This window comes from Pipistrellus hanaki, assembly GCF_964339955.1.
Source record: "Pipistrellus hanaki genome assembly, chromosome: 18".
Taxonomy (NCBI): Eukaryota; Metazoa; Chordata; class Mammalia; order Chiroptera; family Vespertilionidae; genus Pipistrellus; species Pipistrellus hanaki.
The window spans coordinates 2,851,983-2,868,738 of record NC_140520.1 but is presented as its reverse complement, the minus strand read 5'-3'; the positions used below and the strand labels follow the sequence as shown (position 1 = coordinate 2,868,738).

Sequence of the window (16,756 nt, the reverse complement as noted above, 5' to 3'; positions counted from 1 at the left end):
GACTGTTCCTTTCCCCTTGTTCCCACGGACCTGGGAGCGTGTGGCCCCAGGTTCCGCATTCCCTCATGGCTTCCTGCTCTGCCCACATCTGAGTCAGGTACCATTTGTTCCCTGCTAGGCCCTGACTGATACAATGGTGTGAACACAATCACTGCAGCCGTGGCAGCTTGCTTGACCCGGCCTGCCCCGGATGGGGGCAGATTCTGTGCAATGAATGAAGGGCTTCCCGCAGCCTCTAAAGGGGATACAGTCACGTGCGAAGGGGATACAGACTATCATAGCTCAGAGAAAACCCTTTCCACCTGAGGGGGGAAATCTGCAAAGCCTGCCTGGAAGAGATGGCATTGGGGCTGGGGAGGACAGGGTTTTTCAAAGCCAGAGCGGAGTGTGAGTCAAACCAAGGAAGAGATGAGAGCTCCAGAAGAGTTTCTGGAAACTTAGTGCTGGGAGGGCCTTAAGACGCCCTTTAGTCCATTTTGGTTCTCCGTCCACCTCCTAGGCAGATGTGCAGGCTGGAAGCTGAGATCTGGCCAAGGTCAGACAGCGAGGCAGTAGCATGCCAGGACTCTCACCCCGGTCTGCTAGTCACTAGCTAGTCTTGACTCCACCTTCTAGCTCCACTCTGCCCCAGCTCACCTCAGGCAGCTGGCTTACTTGTCAGTCTCTCCTACTAGACTGTGACCTTGAGAGCAGGGCTTCTGTTTTCCTTATCCTTGAATCCTAGTGCCTGGCACAATTTCTGCCATAAAGCAATCCTTATCATCATCATCATCATCAAATGGTTAAGAGGCATTCCTGCCCCTCCCAGGCACCATGCAGATATTTTACATGCACCGCATGCTATTTCCCCAACAACGTGGAGAGGTAGAATGATCTCCATTTTTCAGCTAAGGATGCTGCGGCCCAGAGAGGTGCTCTAACTGCCCGAGGGCACACAGTAAGCAGTGTGCCCGGCTCTCCTTTTATCAAAGGGACTCCAGAGTCCCTGCCTCCTCAGCGGACTTTCCATAACCTTCCCTGAATGAATGAACTAGCAAGAAACACTGCCTCCGTGTAAGCGATCGGCTGCCACAGGCCGCCTCTGGAGGCCCGGCCACCTCTGGCCCTGGACTCAGCCGGGAGCCTCCGGTCCAAAGTGCAGCCGCCGGGCTCAGGGCCCCTCCTGCCGGCTCCGCCCCGGCTCCGCCCGGCTCGCCGGCCACGCCTCCACCCCGGGGACTGGGATCTCTCCTCCGATCCGAGTTTCCTCCGGCTCCAGCTGCTGCCCGAGGGCCTCCGGGCCCTGCAATCTGGAGCCGGTTCCACTCCCCTGCCCCTCCCGTCGCCCTCTCCCCCCTCTGCAAACTTCTTTTCCCACCCTCTCTCAACTTCAGTCATCCTAGCCCCGCCCCCTTTCCCCAGCCACCCAATCGGCGCGCCTCACTCTCGGCTAGGGCCCGCCCCTCTGCCCCCCGGGAGCCAATCCGAGCGCCGGGCCGGTGACGGCAGCGCGCCGGGCGCCGGGCGCCGGGCGGGGCGGGCGGGCGGGCGGGAGGGAGGCCGGGCGGCGGGCGGCGGGGGCAGGGCCGGCGGCGAGGCGCTTGCGGCGGGTTTGAAAGCGGCAGTTTCCTGGCAGCCCGGCCAGGCGTCGGTCTCCGCGCTCCGGCTCCGCAGCGGCGATCCAGGCACCGGTCTCGGGGGGATCGTGCGCGTCCCCGACGGATGGCTCCTGCCCCGGCGCCTCCCCGCTGACCTCCCGCCCGCCGCCCCTCAGCCCCCGCCTTTCCCGCCGCCGCCGGGCGCGGAACCAGAACCGGGGCCGGCGGAGACCAGCGGACGCCGGGGACCCCGCCCGGCACCCCCGGAGCCGCCGGGGGGCGCCCCCTCCTCCCGCCGCCGCCGGGCAGGGCGTCTGAGGGGCGCGCGGCGCGCGGGGCGGCCGGGCCGGGGGCCGTGTCCGCCGGGGGGCCCGCCGCCGGCCGGGGGCCCCCATGGTGCGGCGGGGCCGGGATGTCGAAGACGCTGAAGAAGAAGAAGCACTGGCTGAGCAAGGTGCAGGAGTGCGTGGTGTCCTGGGCCGGGCCGCCCGGCGAGCTGGGCGTGGAGGTGCGCGGCGGCGCGGAGCGCGGCGAGTTCCCGCACCTGGGCCGGCCGCGCGCCGAGCCCGGCACCTGCTGCGTGCTCTCCGGCCGGCCGCCCGCGCCCGGGGACGTGCTGCTGGAGGTGAACGGCACGCCCGTCAGCGGGCTCACCCACCGGGACACCCTGGCCGTCATCCGCCACTTCCGCGAGCCCATCCGCCTCAAGACCGTGAAGCCGGGTGAGTGTCCGCTGTGCCCGGCGGAGGGGCGGGCCCGGGGGGGGGGGTGGCTGCCCGGGAGCGGGGCCCTCCCCGCCGCCCGAGGGTCCCCGCGATCGATCGCAGCCCTCCGGGCGCCGGGCAGGGGCGGCGGGATCCCGGGCTGCAGCCCGGGCTGCTCCGGGCGCTGTCACCGCGGAGTTTTGGACTCGCGTGGACACCAGCCCTTCTCCGTTCTCCTTTGTGGAAAGGTCCTCCCGGCGGCGGTAGCATTGTCTCTGGAGCAGGGAGAGGGGTCGTGGCGGCGGAGGGAGTTGGCGCCAAGGTTGCCGCCCGGCTCTGCCCGCCCCGGCGGCCCCGGGGTGCGGGCACCCATGGCGAGCGGCGCAGGATGTGCCCCCCGAGCACGGCGTGTGCCTGCAGCGATCTGCTGTGGACCAGCCTGGGCTTCCAAGCAGGAAGACCTAAGGCGCCTGGCAGCGTGAAATCTTGTGTCCCTGATGGTTTTTTTTTTTTTTTACAGGATTTTATGGAAGGGGGTGGGCAAAAAGGGCCCCCCAGTTGTCCTGGCGTCTCTAGGCTGGTAAAAAACGGCTGCAAAACAGCGTTGCGTTGATGACATGTCTTGTCAGTTTCCCAGCCGGGCTGAGCCGGGAGCCGTGCAACCCGAGCGCCTGCGCCAGCCCTTAGCATTTGCCACGGACGGGAGCGGGTCGGTCTCAGCATCCCTAGGAGGTGGCTCTGCTCTCTGAGCTGCTCGCAGGAGAGAGGATCAGAACCACAACGTTAAACATCGGGCTGTTTCTGCTGAATGTGTCCGGCCGCATGCACCGTGCATCCGAACAGAACGGGCTGCCCGGGCTAGAAAAAGCAGTCCATCCCTTTCCGCAAAAAATGCCAGAAAATTCTGGAGAAAAATGTAATACGTTATTTTCCCTATGTGCCCACCCCCATCCACCCCCACACCCCCTTCTCAGCAAGCTGGGGAAATGCTTTTTTAATAGTCCTTGAGCTTGACTGCAAGGACTGGTTCATGGTGCATGATACATATGTGCATATATCGTGGGTGTATGTATACACAGACGCACTCACATGTGCCTGCCACCTTACGCGGGGATCTTTTTCACACGGTCTGTTCTGGTGTATTCATTTGAAGCTGATCCGTTTGTGTGAGCTTTTATTTATTTATTTATTTATTTTTATTGCTGTTCATCTTTAAAACTTTGGGAGATTTAAACACACCTTTTCCTGTATAGTTTTGCGAATTCAAAAATTCCTGGCTCAGTCTTCCAGAGCCCTATGTGGAGGGCAGAGGGAAGGCTGGGGGGCCAGTCAGGTTCTGTCTGGAATGTGACGATCCTGTATGCCCAGCACTGACTGGTCCAGGTGAGTCAGGGACTGCTGAGATCGTGGGCATCATGGCTCTGTGTTTGGCTTTGATTTGTTGGGGCACAGGTGAGAGTATAACTTAATTTTCAAAAACGCTGTCAGAGTTGATTGGTGAAGGAAGGGGTTTATATTGTAGCTTGGGGAGCGGATCTTTAATTAAAACTAGTCTGGTCTGCATATTATACATTTTCTCAACCTTTATACCAGATTTAAGAAAAGAATTCGAACTTAGAGAGTATTTAGTAATATTATCCTATGTCCCAGAATGTCGTTGACATTGATAGAGCAATATGACATCTTACTCTTGGCCTGGCCGGGTAGCTCGGTTGGTTAGAGCATCCTTCTGATGTGCCAAGGTTGTGGGTTCGATTCCTGGTCAGGAGTTTCTAAAGGGTACCACAGTGTGTCATCTAAGATTAATAGTCTTGTTTCTAGGCAAGTTGTAATGACAAATTTTTAATCTCTTAAAAATAGTATTGTTAATTTCTTAACAGCCTCATAGTAAGCATTATGTTAAATGGCTCTCTTAAACGACTTTGCTTAAACATTTATTGTAAAATAGAAAGATTTTTGCCGGTTAAGCGCACGGCTTTAAATATCAGCAGTTAAGGACTCGAAGAAGTTATTCATAGAACTTTGTGATTAAAGACCGAATGAAGGTTGCCTCCAGAGAAGACAGAGGTTCCGTGCTGTGGGGTGTGAATGAGAAGAGCAGGGAAACACATTGAGGAAGGGATCTGGCCTGGGCCCTGTTTGTTTCTCTTCCTTTCATCCGACTTTGGAGGGAAATGGATTTTTCACTTTAATCAGTATTGACAAGGGAACTTAGCACTCTGCCTCTCATCTGTTAGTAACTCTCCGTTAAACTATGTTCATAGCATGTCCTTTGGAAACTAGCACAGCGCCAGAGTACATGTAACCCTGCTATAAGGTGTAGTGACAGCGGGCATGATCTCGTATTGTCTTCGGACAGAGTCCATGGTAGAGGCATGAGCTGGGCCCTGGGGGGTGAGCTGGGCCGGGGGAGGGGTGAGCTGGGCGGTGGGGGGTGAGCTGGGCGGTGGGAGGGGTGAGCTGGGCCGTGGGAGGGGTGAGCTGGGCGGTGGGGGGTGAGCTGGGCTGTAGAGGGGTGAGCTGGGCCATAAGGATGAGCTGGGTCGTGGGGGGTGAGCTGGGCCGTGGGGGGTGAGCTGGGCCGTGGGGGGTGAGCTGGGGTGTAGAAAGGTGAGCTGGCTGTGGGGGGTGAGCTGGGCCGTGGGGGCTGAGCTGGGGTGTAGAGGGGTGAGCTGGCTGTGGGGGTGAGCTGGGCCATGGGAGGGGTGAGCTGGGTGGTGGGGGGTGAGCTGGGCCGTGGGGGGTGAGCTGGGCCGTGGTGGGGGGTGAGCTGGGCCGTGGGGGGTGAGCTGGGTCTTGGGAGGGGGGGTGAGCTGGGCTGTGGGGGGGGGGGTGAGCTGGGCCGTGAGGGGGTGAGCTGGGCTGTGGGGGGGGGGTGAGCTGGGCTGTGGGGGGGGGTGAGCTGGGCCGTGAGGGGGTGAGCTGGGCTGTGGGGGGGGGGTGAGCTGGGCCGTGGGGGGTGAGCTGGGCCGTGAGGGGGTGAGCTGGGCTGTGGGGAGGGGGGTGAGCTGGGCTGTGGAGGGGGGTGAGCTGGGCCGTGGGGGGGTGAGCTGGGCCGTGAGGGGGTGAGCTGGGCTGTGGGGGGGGTGAGCTGGGCCGTGAGGGGGTGAGCTGGGCTGTGGGGGGGGGGGTGAGCTGGGCTGTGGGGGGGGGTGAGCTGGGCCGTGAGGGGGTGAGCTGGGCTGTGGGGGGGGCGGTGAGCTGGGCTGTGGGTTAGGCTGCTGAGCACTGATTCTCCCCTCCTGCTCCTGTTCATCGAGGTTCTCGGAGATGCTAAGGAGCCCAGCCGAAGCCTCATCACCCAATGACTCAGTGCAGGTTCTTCCCGGCAGTGACTGTCTAGCTTTGATTTGGGGCTTTGATTTTTACTTTTCTTTGTTCTACTCTTTAAGGAGCTTTGAAAGTTCCTCTTTAGAATACGGTTCCTAATTTGAGGCTTCTCCTGTGAGAGTTGGGGAGTTTCTGGCTGAACCTTCAGTATCATTATAACTGCCCAGCATCAGGAGAATCCTTAGTCCACCTGTTCGTGAGCCCGCCAGTCACCTGCTTCTTAACTACAACCCTGCGGCTTATTTTCCTGCAAAAACTTTTCACTTGAACTTTGTGTGCTGTCCTCGTAGTAAAGGAAGCTGAACTTTGAACTTCTGACGAAATAGTTTCATGATACAGTCCAGTGGCCGCGATTAGTTTCTTTGATTTTACTTCAAAGTATACTTTTAAGCCATTTCTACCCCTTTCACTTTTGGGTGTTTTCGTTGCTTTTGCCGAGTGGGTCATTTGGGACTTTGGTGAGTTTTGTGTAGATGGTTGTCCTGGTTGAAGAAGAGAAGGGTGAGAGAAATTAGAGTGCGTTGCTAGCCTTCTAGATTGGCAATCCAAACTTTTCTCCTTCCCCCCTTTTTAAGGAAAAGAAACTAGAGGTTGGGTGAGCCACCCTTGTGAGGAAAACTAGCATCAAACTGCGTAAACTTGACCTTTGAAACTTTCCCGCTGTCCCAAATTTTGGGGCGTCTAAAGCTCGTCTTCCTGACCCAAGGTTCAAGTTCTGGGCTCCATTCATTGGACACACGCGGTTCCTGAGTTCTGGGCTACTCCGCTGCGGCAGAGCAGATGCTTCACGTTTGGCCCTTTCACTCTTCAGGTCGTTTTTACTCTTTTCCGTTTAATGCTAACACTGATTTTCTTGGCACACCACTCAGCGTTCCTTGGAAAATATAGGGTGTTCCCCCAAAATGTATACACACACTGTGAATAATCATAAAGGCGGTGTTTATTAAAATACACGTATTTCATTTTCTGAGTTGAGCTTTCGGCCGTTCACGTGTGTATACTGGCTACGTTTTGTTTTGTTTTTTTGGTGACACCCTGTATAAACTGTTTTTCCTCTAAGACCCTGAGAGGCACTTGTGAAACCCCTTGCCCTCCCTGGTGTGGTTCATTGGTCAGAGCGCTGGCCCTTGGACTCAAGGATTTGATTTTGATCGAGGGCGCGTACCTCCATCGCAGGCTCCATCCCAGCCCTGGTTGGTGGGCAGGAGGCAACCAATCGGTGTGTGTCTTGCCAATTGATGTTTCTCTCTCCCTCTCTCTCTCTCTCTCTCTCTCTCTCTCTCTCTCTCTCTCTCTCTGTCTCTCTCTCTCTCTGTCTACTCCTTCCCTTCCATTCTCTCTAAAAAAAATCAACAGAAAAAATATCCTCGGGTGAGAACTAACTAAAAATAAACAAACAAAACAACAACAAAAACCCCACCCCCTCTTCTTACAATAGACAAGTTTCAGGGACTCCCTCCCCCTCCCCCTGGCCTCTAATTTATGTGAACTGATGCTAAACCAAATCTACCTGTGTTCAGGGATCTGGCTTCCGCAGTCACGCGTCATCTCAGGGGAATCCGTTCCTAGCGTGGCTTTCCCGTGTGGCCCCCGGGGCTGTGTCAGTCCTGTGGGCACTCCGTGTTTGAGGGGGAGGGGGAGAGGAGAGTGTTGTAGAATTCCATGTTTATGAACCATTTCCGTATCACCTGCCAATTTCAAACTTCCAGTTTCCAAGTCAATTCCCAGTGGTTTGAGGAAGGATAAGTGTTTGGTATCAAAGACTGGAACGGTGTCTCCTTTCCTGAATTGATCACTTTTGTTTCTGGTTGACATTCTGGGAAGGAATGTCCTTGCAGTACGACCATGTCTCGGCGGAGAGCGTGAATGTCCTCACTTCGCACTGTTGCTAAGGAGAGGATCCTCGGAGCGGAGGCTGTGCTGTGAGGGCCTGGGAGTTAGAGAGGCGTCTTCGTCGCTCTGCTTCTCCCCGGGCAAGCATTATTCGGAATGTTTAAAAAAAAAATGCTTATTTTGCTTTATAAAGAGAACATGAAAAAGCTATATCATTACTGGAACACATTCATTCCCTCCTCATTTAGTGGTGTGTCCACCATGGGAGGTAGCACTGGCGATATAAAAAAATAAAATTTAAATATGGGTCAGACATAGTCTCTGTCTTCAAGAAGCTCACAATTTAGTGGGAGCTTAATGATTCCCTGGTAAGGAGTACCTGGAGCCATTTTATCTTTTTTCACTTTGTCCCAGTTCTTAAATAAAACTTTAGGCAAGCTTCATAGGCCCGGCCCTTGTGGCTCAGTGGTTGAGCTTAGACCCATGGAGGTCATGGTTCGAATCCCATCAGGGCACATGCCCGGGTTATGGGCTCGGTCCCCAGGAAGGGGCATGCAGGAAACAGCTGATTGATGATTCCCTCTCGTCGTTAATGTTTCTCTCTCCCTATCTCTCTGTCCTTCTCTCTGAAATCAGTTAAAAAAATTTTTTTCCTATGAATTTTGGTGGACGCTAGACTAAGGAATTGGTTGCCTGCTATTCTGTTCTGAAAACGGTGTGTAGTTGCATCTTAGGATTTGGTGTTCTCAAGTCATTACAAAAAGAGGGCAATCAAATATAAACAAGATTATCTTTTGAAAAGCCCTTAAATTTAAATTACCCTTAAGATATATTGTGTTTTACTTACAATGTTTGTAATGATATAACCTGCATTGTATGCATTGGGTTTATATTGTACCGTTTTTGTTGAAAACCACATGAAACCGTTTGCTTACTTTAAAGAGATCTGTTGTTGTTGTGTTTGTTTGTTTGTTTGTTTATTCTAAAACCATCTGTTAATTCTAAGAAATGATTCGCATCTGAGCATGCATAGTATATTTTTGGAAGTTCCTTTTACGTTTTGCTATGGTCCTTGCCACCTGCCCTTCTTTTCTGACTAGGCTGGTTGGGGAGGAAATAAATTGTGGATAATTTTGGACTCAGCCTGGCTTTGAAAGATGGGTACATTTTGGTGGAGTGGAATTAAGAGCAGCTCAGTGGTCAGTAGGAAGTGAAGGAGAGAAAAAACGCCTGCGAAGAACCTGCATCATGGAAGCATTTGTAGTATGGCCCATGGCAGTAGTGTTGTGTGTGTATATAACTTCATTTTGTACAAAAGCACAAAATCCACATTATAGAATAATTGGAAAGTAGCGGGAAAGCCATTTTAATCGACCATATTCATAATTTAACAAGTGTAAGTAGTTCTATAAGTGTCTCCTTTCAGCTTTTTTTCTTTTTCTTTTTAAGCTGGAGCCGGCAATGCTTTTTCTTCTGTAAATAATATTGGTAAGGTGCTTAAGGCGGTTTCTACCTTCAACCTTCCTCAACGTGTAGTGCTCGGAGTATTTTCATTTAGCCCATAATGCGGATGAAATGCCGCCATTAGCACTGCCCCCGCAGGCTAACGGGCTTTCTTGGGCAGCTTCGGAAACCCAGCCGGCTTTATGGGAAAGCACAATTTGCTAGTCGAGCCGAAAATGTGTTCCCACGTTGACCCTGCCTTCTCTTTTGTGACGGTCACAGCTGACTGACTCGCAGTGGAAAGGGGATCGAATAAGAATCTCCACTCCCCTAGTCAGCCATGTGGTCCCTATGCAGCTGTCACAGTGGTTCCCAGGGCTCCTCTCCCCCCCTTTCAGTCATACCAGCATGGCCAGGGCATGGACTACATTTTGGGGACCATAATTTGACTTGTGACATATCGAAATACTTGGGGGGGAGGGGGAGGACAGATAGTGGGCACAGATCATAGGATACTCTGTGTCATGAACACTTTACACTACAGATACTGTTTTAGAGCCTCAATAAGAAATGAAGAGGGTTCCACGTTTCTGCTATAATTTATATGGACGTTAGGGCTTCTAAACCTATTATAGAATGGGAAATGTGAAGAAATTTTGCTTCCGATTTAGTAAATCACTATATGTTCTTTTAAAATTTTAAATTGATTTTAGACAGATAGCAAAGGAGGGAGAGGGAGAGGGAGGGAAAGAGGGAGGGAGAGAGAGAAACATTGATTTGTTGTTCCATTTACTTATATATTCATTGGTTGATTCTTGTTATGTTTCCCGGGGGGGGGGGGGCAGGGGGAGAGGGGGAGTGGGTTTGAGCCCACAATCTGGGCATAGCAGGACTATGCTCTAATGGTGAGTAACCCACTGAGCTACATGGCCAGGGCTTCATTATGACCTGCTCTATGAAGAGAATTCCCTTCTCGCCTTGGGTTTACAATGTGAACAGTGACTGATCTATGAATTAAAACGCGCAGGCCTCTCGGGCTCTGTGCTGGGGTGTGTGTGTGTGTGTGTGTGTGTTTGGCAGAGACTTTTAGACACAATATTTTTCTTGCTTGAGGAAGCTTGTGAGAGGCTGCCCCGTATCTCGTTGCTCTATGGGAATTTTGTGTGCCTGGGAAATAGGGGATTTTACTCCACATGAGGACATTTAACAGAAGTAGTTTTACTAAAAGACAATACTCCAAAAGGAAGGCAAAAAAGAAGTCTTTATTCATAAATGCTTTGTTTTTAACTTACTCAAATAGAATTAAACGAAATTGGCTTTTCCCCTCTAATAAAGTGACTTTAAAAATCCACTTTAATGGAGGAGTCCAGGCAGTACATTGCTCTTTGGTTGTGGCTATCCGGTTTACAACAGGCATCTGGTGATATGTAGCTTGCATCTCAGCAGGAAGGGAAAACAGTTCCTCACTCACAGTCCAGCTTATGTACTTGCAAGGATTCTGTAGCAAATGACAGAAACGCTGTAGAGAGAAATGTAGGCCACGGAGGCATTTATTGGCTTACATACATGACAGCGCAGGCACGGGGCATGAACAGCTCCATTCACACCCTCCGTTCACTGGACTCTCTCTTCCTCTGGGTTGGCTTCTTCCTCGGTTTGGTCTCAGGGTAGCAGGGAAGGTGACTTTGAATCCAAGTCATGCTTCTCATCTTTTTTCTTTCTTTCTGGAATCCAGTGACAAACCTCATGCAGGGACTGCCCCTGGCCCAGTGCCCATCTCTGGGACCAGTTGTGGAGAGGGCAGTGGGGTTTCATGATTGGCCAGGCCTGGCCCCACGTCCGCCCCTGCAGCTGGCATAGGAAGCACAATGATTAATAACCGGACCGGAACCCCAGGAGAGAGGGGCGGGGTAGGTCCTTAAAAGATGGGATGCTGGGAGACAGTGCTGGAGGAATTGGCCTGTTTTAAAACGTTTAATCTCTCTTATTTTGAGACCAACAGCTGCACACAGTTTTCATAAAACTATCATTTTTTTTTAATTTTTTTTTTTACAAACCTGATATTGGCTAGAGACCAAAATCGAGACACCAATTTTCCTAAAATGTTATCTTTGTTGTTGTTAACAGTTGTTCTTAAATCCTCACCCGAGGATATTTTCCCATTGATTTTTTTAAAAAGAGAGTGAAGGGAGGGAGAGAGACACACAGAGAGAGAAACATCGGTGTGAGAGAGCATCATTTATCTGCCTCACACACCTGCCCCAACCAGGGCCAGGGATTAAGCCTGCAACCGAGGTATATGCTCTTGACCGTAATCGAACCTGGGGTCCTTCAGTCTACTGTTCACTGAGCCAAACCAACTAGAGCAACATTATCTTTTTTTATTCAATAAAAAACTCTAAAAAGTGGCTCTTTTCTAAATGCTGTTTCTTAAAAAAAAATAAAAATTGGGATGTTCATAAGACCTTAATGTGCACAATTTGAAAGGACTGCTTGTAGTTTTTCTTTGAATTTTTTTTGGTGTTGAATATGGTTCTCTAAATCAATGCCGCTTCTCCATAGGTAGATGGGCTACTTGGGAGGACCATCTCATTATCCTTGGCATTGAGAAAATGATCATTAGCCCAGTTAACGCAGTTTTTTAACCTGTAATACAAGGGCGGGCAAAAGTAGGTGTACAGTTGCATTGTGACGGTCTTTTGCGTTAATGAAGCTGTTGTAATAACCATGACCTCCGTGTCTTTTTCCATGTGAACAACTGTAAACCTACTTTTGCCCACCCCTGAGGTGTACCGTTTTGAAAGTGAAATTCTAAAGTCGCTGCTTCTCGAGCTGTTTTGCTTTTAAAACAATGGCCTTTTAAAAACTGTATCATTATTGTATTATTTCTAAGGGCTGGCTCCCTAATGATACCCTTTTGCCCATGATCTCATAGAAGTTACACATAAAGAAAGCACTTCACTGACTCTTCACTTAGAAACACTGCTTAAGGGTGTAATGTGGTGTCTGTGCAGTCATCAAAGCAGTTGTTTGGCGAGCATTGCAGGGTAACGTCTGACCACCTTTAAGTTTTTTTTCCTGCCCGCCCTGCAGGGGGGCACAGAAGTACTTGGAGTGGAGGTGGAGGGCTGAAAGGGAGGGGTGGGTACCCTGAATATCTTCTCACACCATTAGAGGCCCAGTGCATGAATTCGTGCACGGGTGGGGCTGGCTGCCCACCCTGATGGGGACCTATCCGGGCCGGGCCCGTGACGGGGAGGGATGGGGAGTCCGATTGGGGGTGGGACTGGCCTAGGGGAGGGGCCACAGAAGGTTGGGGGGGGGGGGCCCAATTGGGCCGGTTGGCCACTGCTATGTGTGTCATAGCAAACCAGTCTTTCTGGTTGTTCCATCGTTCCGGTTGCTTGGCTTTTATATGTAGGGATTTTTATATTCTACTTAATGTCTTCAACTTTGGAGCCATAAAAACAATCGTAATGTCAGCCTTCTGCTTGGGAATGGAGTGCACAGTAGCAGCTTTGCAGTTGAGCCTGGTAGTTGGGCCCTCAGAGAGTGTGAAATGCTGGTAGGTTATTGGTAAATGCACGTGTTACACATAAAAACGAGCATCCGTGGGACGGGGTGTGAGGTGTCAATGAGAATCACAGGAGGGCCTGGGTATGCTGACATTGGGTTACGTTCCCTTGGGGTTTCTGTGGAAAATCACCTGCTAGGATCCGACTGCCTAATTACGCCATGAAATCCATTACAGTGATACGAACTTCCTTTCCTCTGCTCGCAGAACTGCGCTTTCACCCACCTCACTGCCTGTCGACAGAACGTGGTGTCAAAACATTACCTATTTTAGCTAAGGATACTATTCACTGATGCCGGTATTTGATTTTTGCCGGAAAAATTGAATTCCCTTTGAATGGGGTTAGATTTGCTAACTAACGCTCACTCTCACATTGTGCTGTTGATGAGTGAAATGACACCTCAAACCCTCTTTGGTGGCAACTGTCAATTGACAACCTTGCTCTCGTCCTATTCCAACGTGGGGCCTTGTCATGATCATACCAGCCACCACCAAAGCAACAGCCATGTACCGGGGTGTCCTGCACCCCCTCCTTTGGCTTACAAGGACCTGCGTGCTGGCGCACACGTGCTGCCTGTAGAGAAACGGGTACCGTGCCGTTCGCCACGGCCGGCCTCCTTGCCTCCCTTTCACGCACGGCAGAGCGGAGGCGTGCCGGGGAGATGGCACAGGAGGTCACGCACACTCCCGGGCGGGACCGGGAGCTGCCTCAGCCCTCCCTGGCTTGCCAGTGAGCATTATTCCACCGTGTCTGACAAACCTGCCCGACTCCCTCTCTCCCTGTGGAGGTGAAAACCCCCACCCTTCTCAATCGTCGGGTGGGTGTCCAACCCGGCGAAACACTGGGCAGGTGCTTAAAGCTCCCGCGCTTGGTTCTGTCGTCTCTGAACAAAGTGCGTGGCCGGGCAGTGTCCTCGGTACAGCTAAACTGTATAATAAATCAGTTATCCCCAGGAATTGGCGAGCATCAGCGTGAGCATCCCTTCTCGCTGCCTTCGGAAGGCGGTGTTTCCCCCGGCTCGGGTAGAAGCCGAGGCCCTCTCAGGACACACAGCCTTGAGGGACGGTCTCCTCGATCCTGGGGGTGTCATCCTGCTCTCCTGCTTCCTGTCCGCTTGCTCTGTGCTTCCCTCCCCGGATGGTGCCGGCTGGCCCGCTCACCTGGGGGTTAGGAAGCTCGGATGCGTTGGACTGAGGACTTCTCTGAGTGTGCGGACCCTGTCAGAGCACATTCGCTTAAGCCAGACCCTGCGGGGCCGGGCCGGGCCGGGCCGGGCGGGAGTCAGCCCCTGTGTCGGAGTGGGTCTCCCGGCCCAGGCCCGGAGGGCCGCACGGGGCGGCGGCTCTTTGGAGGAGGCAGCGGAGCTGGTGTGGAGCTCTTGTTCTTGGAGTGTGTGTGCTGCTGTGTGTTCCCTCTGGGCTTGAAGCCATCAGCCGGCCCCCGGGGAGGAGCCCTCGCCGTCCGTCCAGCACCCCTGGTCACGGATGGGTACCTGGGGGCGTGGCCACGAGGTGACCGCCCGGGACTCCGGGCAGGAAACTGGCGGGAGCTGGGCCGGAGTGCAGGTTCCTCCCATTGTTTGGTCTCGGGCCTCGGAATTTCTGTAGGAAGTAGTGGGGGGGGAGGGGTTGGGGGGAGGGAGAAAAGGACATGCTCAACATGCCTGTCTCTGTATGAACTCCGTGTGCTCTGGGGATTACGTGGGGCGTGCTGGCTCGGTTGGCGAGGCCATCAGCGCGTGGCGTGCCTGGAGGCAGGGAGGAGGGTGACCCAGGAGCTGGGGCCCGGGACAAGCGCGGGCATCCTCACGTGCCGCGGGCTCCCAGGGCGCCCTCAGCCTCCCGGAACGCTGCAGCTCATGGTTCAGATGCGAAGACTCAGGAAAGGGTGCGCCGGCCCAGGAGCCGAATGCTCTTGTGAGAGGGATCAGCTTTGGATACGAACCTTCCCATCGGAATGGTCTCCGTGGGATCCTCGCGAAGGGATGCTGCCACGTGGAGGTTGCCGTTGCTGTCCTAGCCCCTCCCCCGCCCCCGTCTCCATCCCTCTGACCAGGGGGTGACGAAGGGGAAGATGACCAAGAGGGAGGGTGGGGGCCGAGCTTTAGGGCTGGGGCCTGCTCAGGGACGTGGCAGAGGGACCATCGAGGGCACTTGGGCTCCGGGTCCCTGAGCTGGTCTGGCTGTGACGATGGTTGATGTGACTGAAGGGAGGGCTGTGCCCCTACAGGGGCCGGGACCGTCCACGTCTCAGGGCCCCGAGAGCCGGCGGCACAGAGGAGAAGGGGCGCGCCTGTGAGAGGCACGCTGAAGAAAGGGGATGAGGAGGCAACTGTGGGGCCCTGACCGGTTTGGCCCCGTGGATAGAACGGACTGAAAGGTCCCGGGTTCGATTCCGGTCAAGGGCATGTGCCTTGGTTGCGGGCACATCCCCAGCCGGGGGGGGGGGGTGTGTGTGTGTGTGTGCAGGAGGCAGCTGAATTGATGTTTCTCTCTCATCGATGTTTCTAGCTCTCTATCCTTCTCCCTTCCTCTCTGTAAAAAAAAAAAAAAAAAAAAAAAAATCAATAAAATATATTAAAAAATGAAACCAAACCGTGGGGAGACAGAGTCACACTGTGGGTGAAACGGGTGGGCGTGGCGCCCTGCTGCGGGTCTGGGGAAGAACAACCCGCCTGCAGACACGTAACACGCCTTGCTCCCAGCAGCCTGAGCGGCATCGGCCGGGGTTCAGTGCTGGAGGAGGAAGGGGGGTGACGGAGGGAGGAGGGCTGGGCTCCAGGCCAGGCCTCTGAGAAGGACTTCCGGGACACGGCACCGTGCAGCCACGCGCCACGGGGGCTGCCACCTCTGCCGTGGCCGGGGACGTGGCAGCGAGGAGGGCGTCCCTGCGATCACGGCAGGCAGATGCCACTGTGGCTGCGATGGCCGCGATGACGATGACCGCGGTCGCTGCCGTCGCCATCGTGGCTGTTGACGTTTGGAATGTCGCGTCTGGCCCCGGCTGTGACAGCTTCCTCTTGAGGCCCCTGAACGGAATGCTGGACCTGCCACTGCTGCCACTGTCCTCAGCACCCTCGGTGCTGGACACGGGGCAGGGCCATGGCCATAACCTTCTTTGCTAAGTTGAAAGCAGCTCACACGACAGGCCCGTGGGGCTCTGGTTTTGAGTCCCGCCCCCTAACGGTGGCGTCAGGTTTGCAGCCTGAATGCTAGCGGTAAAGGAGTCTGCACAGATAACAGCTTTCAGTTTCCCAGCGTCTGCCTTTCTGGAAGGCCTGCCAGAAGGAGGAGGGTGCTGAGTGCCCGCTGAACCTCCCAGACACCCATCTTATTAAATGCAGGATTTTAAGCACTAGGTAGCCCTTTCTTGATTTCTGTGAGCTGCTCCTTTTGCAGGGAGCATGGCCGATGGACTGTTAACGCTGGTAGTGACCTTTTGTACTAGGTTGGCGTGTGTCTGTCCTACCTGCTGTCTCTGCTGCTGAGACGTCTGTGTTGTCACTTGATCTCGGCCTCCCCTGCAGCCTGCAGGCATCTCAGCCGAAGCAGCTACTTACTTCCTAGGCTGGTCAGCGACCTGCAGTTTCTGGGGCTTGAAAAGATGAGTGGCGCCAGTCGGACTCTTTCCCGGGGACTGGAGCTAAGAATGTCCAATTAGGACTCGGAGCTCGCGATGAGAGGCTTTGCAGTGATGTTCTCAGGTTGGCTGTACTCCTTCCCGAGACGGGCAAGTTGTCAGGAATTTGGCGAGTTAGTTGTCCAACACAGACATTTAAAAAAAATTATGATGAAAGAAAGGAGCACAGGGCATTGCCATGGCAACATGGTGTCGGCCATCGCCTGTCGGAGCAGCGGTCCGATTAAGGAACGTGGTGGTGTGCACACGAAAGAGCGCGCTCAGTGCGGAGAGGGCGTGGAGCTGAGTGTCTGGTTCCGGTGACCTCATCTGACACCAGGACTCTCTCCGGCACTGAACTGACGGGAGAAGTGCAGCTCACCGGTGCTGACATGGTTACAACCTGAGGATATTGCCAAGGTTCGGGGTCAGGCTGGCTCAGCACCAGAGAAAGCTTTTTTTTTTTTTTTCCCCCAGCTGTAGACCCATGTTCTACAGTTCGATCCGCAGGCCTTATTAATCGTATAACCGAAAGTCTGTACCCTTTTATCAACCGCCCCCCCCATCTGCCCCACCCCCAGCCCCTGACAACCAACCACCATTCTACTGTTTGTCCGAGTTCGCCTTTGCATCCTTTCCTAATTCCGCCGTATTTTACGGCCACCCGTGCTCTTGC

General features: G+C 53.9%; 1 protein-coding gene across 4 annotated transcripts in view; it reads left to right on the top strand.

Moving 5' to 3' along the window:
* Positions 1-1,531: 1,531 nt before the first annotated feature.
* Positions 1,532-16,756, top strand: part of MAGI3 (membrane associated guanylate kinase, WW and PDZ domain containing 3) — a 122,045-nt gene continuing 106,820 nt past the window's right edge. For all 4 annotated transcript variants that reach the window (XM_084866148.1, XM_084866149.1, XM_084866151.1 and 1 more), the window contains exon 1: positions 1,532-2,299. In XM_084866148.1, the coding sequence (XP_084722274.1) occupies positions 1,990-2,299 (310 nt within the window). In that variant the 5' untranslated portion in view covers positions 1,532-1,989. The remainder of the gene's footprint in view (positions 2,300-16,756) is intronic.